The sequence below is a fragment of the Chelonoidis abingdonii genome, chromosome 7 (genome assembly GCF_003597395.2).
Source record: "Chelonoidis abingdonii isolate Lonesome George chromosome 7, CheloAbing_2.0, whole genome shotgun sequence".
NCBI classification, from domain to species: Eukaryota; Metazoa; Chordata; order Testudines; family Testudinidae; genus Chelonoidis; species Chelonoidis abingdonii.
In genome coordinates, this window is record NC_133775.1 from 86752338 (window position 1) to 86765307 (window position 12970).

At 37.0% G+C, this 12970-nt stretch overlaps 1 protein-coding gene across 1 annotated transcript in view; it reads right to left on the minus strand.

Annotated features, from left to right (window-relative positions):
• GABRA1 (gamma-aminobutyric acid type A receptor subunit alpha1) overlaps positions 1–12423 on the minus strand; it is a 54071-nt gene extending 41648 nt beyond the window's left edge. The window contains exons 1-3 of the mRNA XM_032794345.2: positions 11974–12423; positions 9765–9853; positions 5658–5770 (exon numbers count right to left, since the gene is read on the minus strand). Of these exons, the coding sequence (XP_032650236.1) occupies positions 5658–5770; positions 9765–9838 (187 nt within the window). The 5' untranslated portion in view covers positions 9839–9853; positions 11974–12423. The remainder of the gene's footprint in view (positions 1–5657; positions 5771–9764; positions 9854–11973) is intronic.
• Between the last annotated feature and the right edge of the window lie 547 nt (positions 12424–12970).

Genomic DNA, 12970 nt, shown 5'->3' on the forward strand with positions numbered 1-12970 from the left:
TTCTGCAGCATCCAAACAAATCCTTGGCACATTGCCTGCCCAGAGAAATGAAGGTTGTGACTTAGACTAAAATATAAATCATTGATAGATCATCAAACCCTTTGATGCATTGTTAGGACATGGGGACAGACAAGGATCAGAATAATTCTCAGCATGTTTTTTTATTGAAAGATATAGATAATGGCAGTTTATCTGAGTAAGAAATGAATAGGATCAGAGGGCTGGATTCTTCCACCCTTATTCACATTTAGTGGCACCAAATAATTTTAATTGGACTTCTCAATTTGAGTAAGAGTGTCAGAATAGTAAATAACTAGTAGCAAATATCTCCAATGGCCAGAGATTGGACAGTAAATGGGACGTTCTGAGCTACTACAGTGAATTCTTTCCCAGGTGTCTGGCTGGTGGCTCTAGCCAACACGCTCGGGTTCTAACTAATCTCCATATTTGGGGTCATGAAGGAATTTTCCCTCAGGTCAGACTGACAGAGGCCCTGGGTTTTTTTTGCCTTCCTCTCCAGCGTGGGTCACTTACTGGTTTAAACTAAAGTAAATGGTGGATTTTGTATAACGTGAAGTCTTTAAATAATTGTTTGAGGACTTCAGCAACTCAGCCAGAAGTTATAGATCTGTTACAGGAAAGGATGTGTGAGGTTCTGTTGCCAGGAGGTCAGACTAGATCAGTGGTGGGCAACATCTGTCCTGTGGGCTGCACGCAGCCAGTCAGGGTAATCTGCTGGTGGACCACTAGACAGTTTGTTGACATTTGCATAGCTGCCCACAGCTCCCAGTGGCCGCGGTTCACTGTTCCCGGCCAAGGCAGCTGCAGGAAGCGGAGCAGACCACAGGGATATGCTGGTCATCGCTTCCCACAGCTCCTATTGGCTGGGATCGGTGAACCTCAGGTACTGGGAGCTGCGGGTGGCTGTGCAAGTGTGAAAAAACTGTCTGGCAGCCCACCAGCAGATTACCCTGATGGGCCGTGTGCAGCCCATGTGCAGCAGATTGCCCATCACTGGACTAGATGATCGCACTGGTCACTTCTGGCCTTTACATCTATAGATTGATCCACAGTAAGGACCTCAGTATTTCACACACAGATATGGCCTAAACCAAAACTGTGGGTGAGTTCAGATCTGATTTCAAAGGCAATTACTATAGGTTGCCCTGATCTCTAACATGAATATTTACTGATATCATTAATATCAAACTATATTTGGAAAGTTTATTGTCCTTGCTTATACTCTAGACATCATGTACATTGTGAAACTAATGTGTCCTGGGATAGGGGAGCTCTCAGAGTCACAGGGTGCTTTGCAGTATCCATGTCCGCATATATGGTTTTACAGTAATTATACCCACCTAGTGTTCAGGAAGCTCAAGCATATCATCTAGACCCAATAACTCTTATAAGAGCCTCAAAACAGTAATCAACAAAATAAGTTTTACCTGCTGAATGAAACAAACACAAAAAATTTTTGCTACATAATGAAGTGTAAATTAAAATAATGATAGAATAGAATGCGAGTAACAGTAACCCACATGGGATCTCTAATATATGTTTGAGCAATAACTACAAAGATCAGAATCCATAAGGAATATCAGGCTAGATCTCTCAGTCAAACCCACTCTTCTTCTTCCATACTTCTTCCACGGACGACCTTATGAAGGGGACATATTACTTTTACAATTGTGTCAGGCTGAAAGGTCACAGATCCCAGTGAATCCCTCAGGTGGCAGGGGAGGAATGCACTCGTGTGGAAAAAATAGCCTAAAACCCTATAGGTGAATGTGCTGTTATCTTATAGATATCAGGGCATCTGTGAAGAGTGCCTGGCCCTCTGCATAACAACCTAGACTCCCCTTCCCAGTCTGTGGCCTTCCACCCAGTTCAAAGCTGTCAGCTGCCCACACCCTCAGCCTCCATGTTCACTAGCCCCAGATCAGAAATTAATGGAGCATTCATTCCTCCTGGAAAATCTGAGATTTCCCTAGTGGCATTTATAGCAGTTAGTCCCTGTCTCTGTCCCCACAGACATTTGTCTTGTCAAATTAGCATAGAACCTCAAAATTTTGTTGGTTAGGCAGATGGGTTACTGGGCACTTAAGGCTCCACTTCCACTCCATATGTTGCCTCCTTTCCATTGCTATCTCTGTACCTTTGATCTGTTTTCCACCATACAGGTGAAAGCATCATAGGAACCAATTTGTTGTATTTAGTCTGCTTCTGAACAAGTTTAGTAATAGGGCTCAGCTAGTTCCCTTAGTAAATGATTCTATTATCTTATTGATTTCCCTCTTACATTTTTTCCTAATGTCTAAGTTGATTTTCCCTTTTCCAGTCTGTTACTCCTCCATGCAATTCCTTGCCCCATTGCTTCCAATAAATTATTACCCCTTATATACTTATAGATATTCACTAGGCTGATCTTGAACATAGTCTCTCCTGATCTTTCTTTTGTGTTTGCAGTTTTTTTCCAGGCACAAATAACTGCAAATGTAGTTTTATGTCCACATTTATGGATGGACACAACTGCTGCTATTTACTGTAGATGTCAGAGAGGCAGACATCTAAATGACTATGTGGCTTGAAAGCTTGTCTCTCTCACCAACAGAAATAGGTCCACTAAAAGATATTAACTCACCCGCATTCTCTCTCTTCATTCTGTACCACAATTATTTACAACCTGGAAATTACAGGTGCAAAATATAGAGCTGCTTTTTAGAAATCATATCCACGCTGCCATTATTTTTCTATTATGTGCATTTTCACTCACTGTGATTTAACTTCATGGGTCATCTGCTCCAATATTTTTAATTCTTTCTAAATTATCAACCTTTTTTAAATGTCAAAGTGCTCAAAGCTGTACACTCTCCCTTACATGTGGCCTTACCAAGGTTGTCATTATAATCTCCATATCCTACAGTAAATCAACATATATGCTGTTTAGGTTTTCCATTAAAGGGAGAACCCGGAAGAAGATCTAATAAAGGAAAGTTCCCAACACAAGGTGGGACTTAGGAATGAAGCCACACATACTGAAAAAAACTCAAACTGGTACAAAATCCAGCAGCTCTGCCACTCACATCCTGCCAGTGATCCAGTCTTTATCCTAGCTCCTCAATGAATATGCGGTGCAGTGGAAGGTATTACTGTATTACTTTTTGCTTGAAACATACAACTTATTGCCCACAATTATAGCATATTTTGGACTTATTTGAAGATGTTTTCAAACAATGCACAGTCATCTGTGGAGCTCCTTGCCAGAGGATGTTGTGAAGGCCAAGACTTTAACAGGTTTCAAAAAAGAACTAGATACATTCATGGAGGACATGTCCATCAATGGCTATTAGCCAAGATGGGCATAGATGGTGCCCCTAGCCTCTGTTTGCCAGAAGCTGGGAATGGGCAACAGGGGATGGATCATTTGATTATTACCTTTTCTATTCATTCCCTCTGGGGCACTGGTGTTGGCCACTGTCGGAAGACAGGATACTGGGCTAGATGGACCTTTGGTCTGACCCAGTATGGCCATTCTTATGTTCTTATGGCTTTTTTTTTAATTTGTCATAGTCTTCAGGATTCTTCAGTCATTCTCAGAAATACATTTGAGTAGAGAAGTTGAGATATTCCCGCAACTAAAAAATATTACATCATCAGAATAAATAAATACTATAGCCCAAATACTTGGCTATAGATAAGAAACACACAACAGCACTCAGAAGATGGGAGGGAAGTGTGAACAAAGAAGGCTTTATGCTAGTTTTGTGCTCCCAGAATCCTAGGTCAGCTCTGGCCAGCTCTGTGCCAGGCTGGTCTCTCAGTGTAACTGGAGCAAACTCAGGGCTGTCCAAACTCAACCCAGCTGTCAATGACTCAGAGGAGCTAATATAGTAGCTGGGGACCAGCAGTTGGTAGGCAGTTGGTATAGGAGATACTATACTGATTCCACACCAATGAAAGACCTCAGTTACACTGGAATGATCATCCCTAGCTGTTCATGCCATTAGGTCCAGTAGTCACTGGCATTGTTTCCAAACAGGACTGGAGGATACAGACCTATGCATACAAATAAACTAGGGTTCACTCACTAGCAATATCTGGTTGTTTCACCCTCTGACAAATTGCATTTTAAATACATTATTATAAGATTATCTTATCCCATTAACAATTTCAATAAAGAAAAGGAATGTATTTCCTTTTTCTTTCCCTTTATCAATTTCTGTTCATACTCCTAGAAAATTTTAAAGTAACTCATGGTAGGTGCAAAAATCAAGAAAGAATTTGCACAAATATTTGTACTGAGCAGGGGGAGGTCATATGATATCAGGTTTTATAATATATTCCCTTTCTCATTGCCTTCTATGGTATATGCACTTACTATACCAGCTGACTGAAATCTAAAGTGGTATTAGTCAAGGATAAAGAAATATTTATTTCCCGACTAATCCAAAGATTTACATGAAAGCAGGCAAAATATTAGTACATCAGGTGAACAAAGTGATTACTTGTTTTGTTGCCTACTAGCTTCAAAATTGCATTTGAAATCCTTAATATAGAACAATCCATTGCATTCTGTGGTTCTTGAAGTTTAAAGATAATCATCCCTGAAGTCAATTAGGCCACGCATGAATTTGACCCAGTGTTCAAGGACTGTGGTAAAATGGAAGAATTAACAGACACAAACTGAACACACATACTTGTTTGTATCTGATTCTTTTTGCATGGTTAGGGGATAATATATTCATTCTTTTTATAGAAAAATGTTCTTTACAATAAATACTTCTGTTTGGAACTCTATTGAAAACTAATAGATGAGGGAAAACATATATATTCAATTTTATTTTTTTCCCCGGAGAGTGGAATGGAAAATAAGTTGTGGCATCTCAAAGGTCATCAGTTCAAAATCATTGCAAAGAACAAGTTTATATCTGTACACGTAGAACCTTTTCCTTGAAAAACCATCATATAAAACCAAATGATGGATCAGTGTGTTATAGCAGAACAGGACCAAGTATCAATTTGAATGCAGATTTCCTATTCTGTTTGTGAATTCTAAGCACAGTATATTTCCTGCAAAAGAAACATGTAGAGTCTTAGCAGAACTGTTATACAAGAAAGGATGACAGTTTAACTCTTCTCTCTTTCTTTAGATTTGGGTCATTAAACTGAAAACATAATAGGCATTGTGGAACTACAGAGACAAAGACTGGTGGGCCAAATCTTGATACCCTTACCTAGCCAAAACCCTATAAACTTTACTGAGACATTTGTGTGAATATCGGTGGCAGAATCTAGCCCTTAGGGTCATATTCTGTTATGACTGAAATCAATGGGAGTTCGTTTGTTTGCTTTAAGAGATCAGGCTTTTATGGGCCTGATATATAGTGCATTGAAGTTAGTCAAGTCCTGGGCCAAATTTTTTGTTTCTCATTCATGCAAAATTCAATGAATGTTTTGTTGAACTGAGAACCACATAGTTTGTCATAATTTAAAAGATGTGTATGTGTGAGTGTTTACAGAGGGATGTGTTACTAAAATGTCTTGTATAACAAAACTGTTGTATAAACATGCAAAACAAATATGAATGTAAAAACAATCACTTTAAACTTAATTTTGCTCTAAGAGGCAACCTTCAAAATGACAGTATCACACACCTCCCAATCCAGGTCTCAGGCGGTTATCATAACCATCCAGCAGACGATCCAGTATTCTGGTAAACACTGTAGTATTGTCTTTAATTTCATCTTGTAATGAAGTTTGTCCATAGCTGAAATTAGAGAGCAGTTAACACTATAAATCATCAATTTACCAGTAACCCTACAAAACAATAATTCCAAAATCTGCTTAATCTTGTTTATACTGACTTATGGAGACAAAATATCTTTCATAATACCAGATTGTAGTGCATGACATAGTCCTTTCTCTTAAACATTTTCTTTTTAAAGAACACATTTGCAATACAAGCTTATGTCAACACCAGTTCATTTCTACAAATAGAAAGCACGTGAAACTTGAGTCCTTTATTGCTTACTTCATTATTCATTAATGGCTATAATTTTTCAGTTTATATTCCACAATGACATATGTATTTATCAGCAAATGATGTGTTAGATTTATAATGGTTATCAAGGGCTCAGATTAAAAGAAACACATAATAAAGACTGAATGGAATTTCAATACTAATAATATTTGCTAAAATAAAGAGAAAATAAAAAATACAGAGATGCGTCCTTCATAAACATGTGTACAGCCCAACTGACATCTGTGCAGAGCTTATTATTGGATCAGAGCCAGAACAAAACATTTACTAATATGATGAAATTGTTGTTAACAGACATACATATTTATCACTTTCTTATGCTGGTACATTTTTGCTTTCCTTTTTCCATTAGCAGATTTATATAAGAAGAATAATTACAATTATTCCATGCAAGTGCGTAATTAAGCTATGTGTCAACAAGGAAACCTTTTTCTGTAAACCTTCCCTCTCAGGTTCCTAGTGCTGCAGTCCTAATTCTGACAGAAGTCCCACTGAAGTCAGTGGAAAGTTTTGTCTGAATAAGGGTGGTAGAATCAAAGTCTTTGAACTTGATTATTGTATTCTCACTTAAACTGATGTACATCAGGATGAAGTATATTGTAGTCAATGGAATTACTGTGGTTTTAAACAAGTGTAAATGAGGTCAGAATCAGTCTCTTAACTACCTAAAGTCCTTGCCAAATACAGGCCATGGCTAATTCTCCTGAATCACCTATTATGGTTGCCTTGAAGCCAAATCTTGTAATCCTTACTCCATCCATTAACATGGGAAATTTACATTAGGCATGTGTCCAGCCAGAGGGATTTGGCCCTTGAACCCATATTGCTTTCCAGTACATACTTTTGTCACATACATAATTACTGAATCAGGTAACCAATATGATGCAGCTGCAGAACACCTTTTGTAGGGTGATATCATCTTGCTGAAAACTATTACATTCTTGTTCAGCATTAATGGGCATTAATAAAGGGGGTCAGCATTCTGCCAGCCCTAGTTGTTCTAACCAGCCTGGATTGCTTTATAAGGAAGTAATGGTTATGTAAAAGATCAAATTATTAAAAAAAACTATTATTTCCTTTAACCGCATCAATTTAGTCTTGTCTGTAGATCCCACATGCATAAAAATTACTTTGTTTGCATTCATTACTTGTTCCATGGGACAGAAAAATCACTGTTATGTTAATTTCCAAAGAGGTTTCGAATAAAGGAAACTATGTATTGAAACAACTAACAGAACCTGTATTCACAGGGTTTTAACCATCATTTTATTTCATGTGTTGTTTGGAAGGTCATATAATTTCTTTTATTACTAGGAATGTGTAAACAAAGATATCTATAGCTCTGTTTTTAATTAATTGAATAAAATGACAAATACCTTTCCCACTGAAAAATTATTAGTAGATTCTAGCATGTTTCCTTTCAGCTACCAAAAACAGCTACCATAAACATAAAATATTTCTAGTATGATGGGGTTCCTTTTTAAATTGATCATTTAAATTATATGTGATAGATGTAAATATTTTCAGATATCTTTTCAGATGTTACTTATATTTTAATTAACAAATTAAGCTGGTGTATTATACTTTTTTCCCATATGCATTATATGTTAAAGGCTCCATTCCCAAATGCATTATATAGAGCTGTGGTACAGGACTCTTCTCTGGATTAAATTCTATATAAACATTCATTGTCAATAAACAAACTGCTGTGCATACATATCTCAAGGAGAGCAGAAGGTTATCATGATTAAGGTAGAAGAAAGTTCGCTTTTGTAAGGCTGATGAGAATAAATAAATGTGTACCCTGGGGTAAAGGAGGGGAATGAGTGATGGACAAGTGGCAATGTAATCTGAGAGGATATAATAAAACATAATTATGTCATTAAATGTGTTTCTGGGTGTGGAATTTTAAGTACACTTATCTATTCTTCACATTATTTTTCCAATAGCAAATGGGTTGAGTGCTGTTTTGGTTTTAATTAACTGACATATCAGTATAACATGAGCAGTTTGCACAAGTGTAACAGATAATACATTACAGATTCCAAGTAACAGTGATTTTTTTCCACTGTAGATTATCCAAACTCAGGAAACCATTTTTGGTAAAATAGATCCAACATTGATTTTTATTTAGTGTGAACAGAACTATCTGATTGAAAACCTGCAATCTTTCCACTTAAGAGAAAAATTATTTAATTAAAATACTATACTTGCCAAGGAATTAACAAAAATCTAGTATTAAAGGCAAGTGAAGTTGCTTTGGATAAAATGACTTCATAAACAGGTATATTTAATGTGGGGTATGTATATTTTGAAGAAAAATATCAAAGTTACTGTATGTGACTGGTGGTTTCATATTAAACCACTGTACAATAAAACACTGTACACTAACTCCATCTACAGGTCATTATAATAGTGACACCTCATTTAATTTTTCAAAAGCTGTCAAATGAATTTTAATTCTTACTTTAGAATATATACAATTAATATATTTCCAGGGAAACATAATTTCACAAAATACTCCAGCAAATGAAAAAAACAAATGAAATACCCAAAGAATACTTTAAATTTTCACCTTTCAGACAGATTTTTAAATTAGGGTGTTTTTTAAAAAATATTTTTGTTTCTTCAATACATTTATTAAACTGTATACATACACTGTTTACATCTCTATTTTTTAGAAGAAACACTCATGAAAAATAGACCTTTTTATCCTCTTGTATCTATCTAAGCTTTTCTGGTTGGTCATGAGATAAATTTCTCTAGAGCTGCTGAATAAAAGGCGTTAATGAAGACATTATAGAAATCTGTGTACAAAATAGTTTCTAAGGCTTATAGCTGACAGTGGGAAAAATATACCTTTAATGATGGTTATTCATTAGGTAGGATAACAGATAGGATTTTAATGTTTTAAAATACAGTAAAATATATCTTTGAGTTCCCCCCTCCAATGAAGTTTGGATTGTACTTTCCTTTTCAAGTGTACTCAGGTTTAGCACATAGGTTTAAAAATCCAATAAGATAATTGTATGATCATGAATGGTACTAATACTAATGCTAACTCTACACAGAGTTTTTTTTTTTTAACATATAGATTAAACAGCGTGGACTTTCAAACCCAAGATTCTCTAGTGGGGCCTGATCCTGCAAATTTTTAGGCATATAAGCCTTCTTTGCCAATTAGCAAGGGCTAGTTTCATGAGTAAGGATTGGCAGGAACCAACACTTTTTTTTAAATTAATTAGGACCCAGTCCAGAATCCAATGGGAGTTTTGACACTGATTCCAGTGAATGCAGGATTTGGCCCAGAACACTGAAATAAAATGCCTTCATTACACTTTCCTTTCTATTTGGTTCACAGTCACAACTGAAATATAGAATAAACTCTCATACTCTTTATCTCTGAGTAGAAGGGACAACATATTATTTTTTATGTATTTAATTGATAATTTAGTTTTAATATGGCTCAAATAGCTTCTACTGAAGACTTTCTTAATTTTAACATAAAGATGTTAAGCAAACAAATTATAGTTTACTTTCACTCTTCATTATTGAGATTTAGCTGGGATTTGAACAAGGATTAACTTCCCCCAATATACTTAATAGAGTCTAGTCCATGTGATAGTTGTTTCTTATGCTCTCATAACAAAGTAAAGGTTCCAAGTGTCTATTTTTATAAAACAAACAAACAAACAAAAATGTTTAAAATATTTCCCCCCACCTTCTTCCAGACAGTGTATTCAAAAGCAGGGTCCAGGCCCAAAGACAGTCACAAAGTGCTAGAATGCTCTTCATGATGGGCTCTGAAAGCTGGAAAGGAAAATAAATAGCAATCAACAACCCTTGCATTAAAACAGTCATTTTGGAAAACACAACAGGACTCAAGTAACTTTAGCTAAATAATTTGATGTCAGTCAATGACCTCACAGTGCTATGGCACATCATTCAGAGTAAAAACAAAAATGGTGTCCCACCCATTCATCTCTTTGCCTTCCTTTTTTGGATTTGGAAATATTAGTGTTTATTTACACACACACTGCAATCGGTTTTTAATCTTGTTTATATTACTTTTCAGCTTTAAAAAGAATATGGATTACTGCATTAAAGTGCTTAGCCCCAGGATAAGTTTAAAAGGCCACTGTTCAGTATCCTCCTGTGTTAACAATGTTGTGGTTTTTCATGATATTGTGAATAACCAAATACAATTGCTTGTTTCTTGCCTTTTTCTTTTTTTACCTGCTTGAGTGCAGATGTGCTATTTAGGATCTCTGCTAGTGACTGAGTGGAGTAGAGTGTCCCTGGTTATAAGTGCTTTCCCTGGGTATTATGGAAACAACTTTCTTCAGAGACATTCCTGTTTCTAGTCTCTTGTTTACTGAAGCATCATTGTGTAACTAGTGTAATGTTTGGAGTCTCATTCTGCGATCTGCTGCTAAGTATGCACACTAATACTTCCATCAGGCTAAAGGACACACTTTATTAATCAAACCATGTGCTGATTGCCTACATACCGTCTTCTAAATCTCTAGCCATTCTCACTGGCTGATGCTAGGAAATGTTTTTGCGTAAACATTCTTTTTTTCCTGCCTCTCCAAATGGCTTCTGATTTATTTATTTATTATCCCAGGATTTAATCCAAACAGATTGTAATTAAAGTAAAAAGTAAGCAGACCCTACATTTTTTTCCCCAGTAAGCCTAAAAAAAACTTCTCTGGTATTTGTGGAATCAATGTTCAACATTCAAATGGCTGGCTAGATGCTGCTGTAGGTCTCTCTCTATATTTTTGTGTGCTGGAATCCAGTAACTTTCCAGTGTTCATGAATTTTAAAAAAGAAAAAATCTAAAACCTCTATTTTCCCCTAAGAGTTAAAATGAGGAATGAACTGGAATATTTAAAACGCCTGAGAAAATGAAGCACTCTACATTTTCCTGTTGTTGTACCTTTAAATAAATCTACCTCAATTCATTGCACTCTCTCAGGGACAATCTAAATCAATAAAATACCATTACAGAGCATCAGATGAGCAATGAAATACAATTAATGTGTTTATAATGAAATGATCAGAAGGTAAACATTCAGTGGGTTTGAGCTAATCTAGGTGGATGTGATACAGGTGAGTTGGATGTAACAGGAAAACAACCATAGAGCTTATCATTTAAATTGCACTATTATCATGTCGCTTATAATATAAAGATAACATCTGTAGTCTCAAAACCACCATCTCCTATTACTGTTAACTTTTGTTTTTGCAAAAGGCTCCTCCTGTAACAAAAATGAATCAATCTCAACTACCTTCTTTGATCAGATGGGCTCTCCCAACACTGCCCCCCCTTAAATAAAACCATAGAGACATTATAATTGCTGGAGAAGTAAAGTTTCTATCAGCCTAAAAAAAACCAAATCCAAACATACAGTTTAAAGGAGCATTAGGCAATTCCAGTTCCCCCAACCTCACCTGCCCACTCCCACCCCAGATATTATTTTAAATGTTCTTCAGTTTTCCTATTCAAAATGGGAGAAAGACCCACACATCTCTGATCATTTTAGTAGCATCCATTGGAAAAAGATGCATTTTAATACTACTCTTGATCCATGCTGAGAGATTTGCCTTGTTCTGAGGCTCAGATCTAGATATGTTTTCCTTCCTGCATTTCAACTTTTGTATTTTCCCCACCTCTCCCTGAGAAAGTCATCCTCTCCCAACCCCCGACAAATATTTTTTCTAAGGAACTATTTTCAGATCTATTCGTGTAAAAATGCCCACCGATCGCTGCGGATTCTCAGCCTGGGGTGAGGGGACGGAGATGGGGAAAAAGGGATTGAAATGCACCTGCTGGAGGAAAAAATTGGTCATCTATATACATAGATGTGATTCTAGAAAAACCCGAGCGATCAAAGGTCTGTTAGCGATAAATAAGCAGCTCTTACCTAGAGCCCCTCTGGGTACAGGTTCGCAGAATGACTGAAAAAGTCTGCCAGAGAAAATAGCTTAAGAAATCAGGGCTGCTTGAAGGTAAGGAGCCTTTAGAGCGGCTGAGGCTGTGCTGCTTTCCCCGGCTCTGCTTCTCAGTCATTCGGTCTCAGCCATCATGGATTCTGCAGATGCTTCGGTGTTAAAGATTTAACACCCAAATTTCTTTTCCCAATATTCAGACCGCAGCTACACAACAAAAGCTTTCTCTTTACCAAGACAGTAGTAATACGTCCCAGGGTAAACCGGATGTGAAATAGGCTGTGACTTCATGCCAGAGAGATTTTATTTTAGAAAGGAAGGTGGTACCAAGCTCTCATCTAGAGACCAATCCGCCCATTTTTTTTATATGCAGCACAATTTAACTTCCAGTGCTCTCGCCCTAATCCCTTTCTCTCTGGCTGCAGACTCAAATCCTTGTACAATCTGCAGCATTATTATTATTTTCGGGGGGAGGGTGTACGGTTGGGGGCTGGGAGATTACACTTGGAATCTTTTGACACTTGCAATTTACAAAACACCCTATTTTAAGGCGCGTGTGTTAAAAATACAACCGATCTGCGTTAGCATTCCACTTTTGATCAAATATTTAATAGCCGCATACATATGAATGAAGGCGAGCTAGGAGATATCGAGGAGGCAGCATAATGTGTTCGTGTGTCCATTTATATGCATACAGGCACAGGTAGATGTAGGCACAGATACGTACAAAGAAATGCATTGCGTTGCCAATTAAACCGAAGTAATATGCATTGTAGATGAAGCCCGTAGGAAATCAGTTTAAAGCCTTGGGGTGGGGAGGTGTTCCAGCCCTTTATGCACATTTAATGGTAGCTGATATGTTTGTCTAGAGTGGTCTTTGCTGTTGACGACATGGAGGGAAACATATTTAAGGGCTGTTTCTGGGAGTGGGGGAGTAGCTGTGTATAGAAACTCGTGTGTGTGTGTACATAG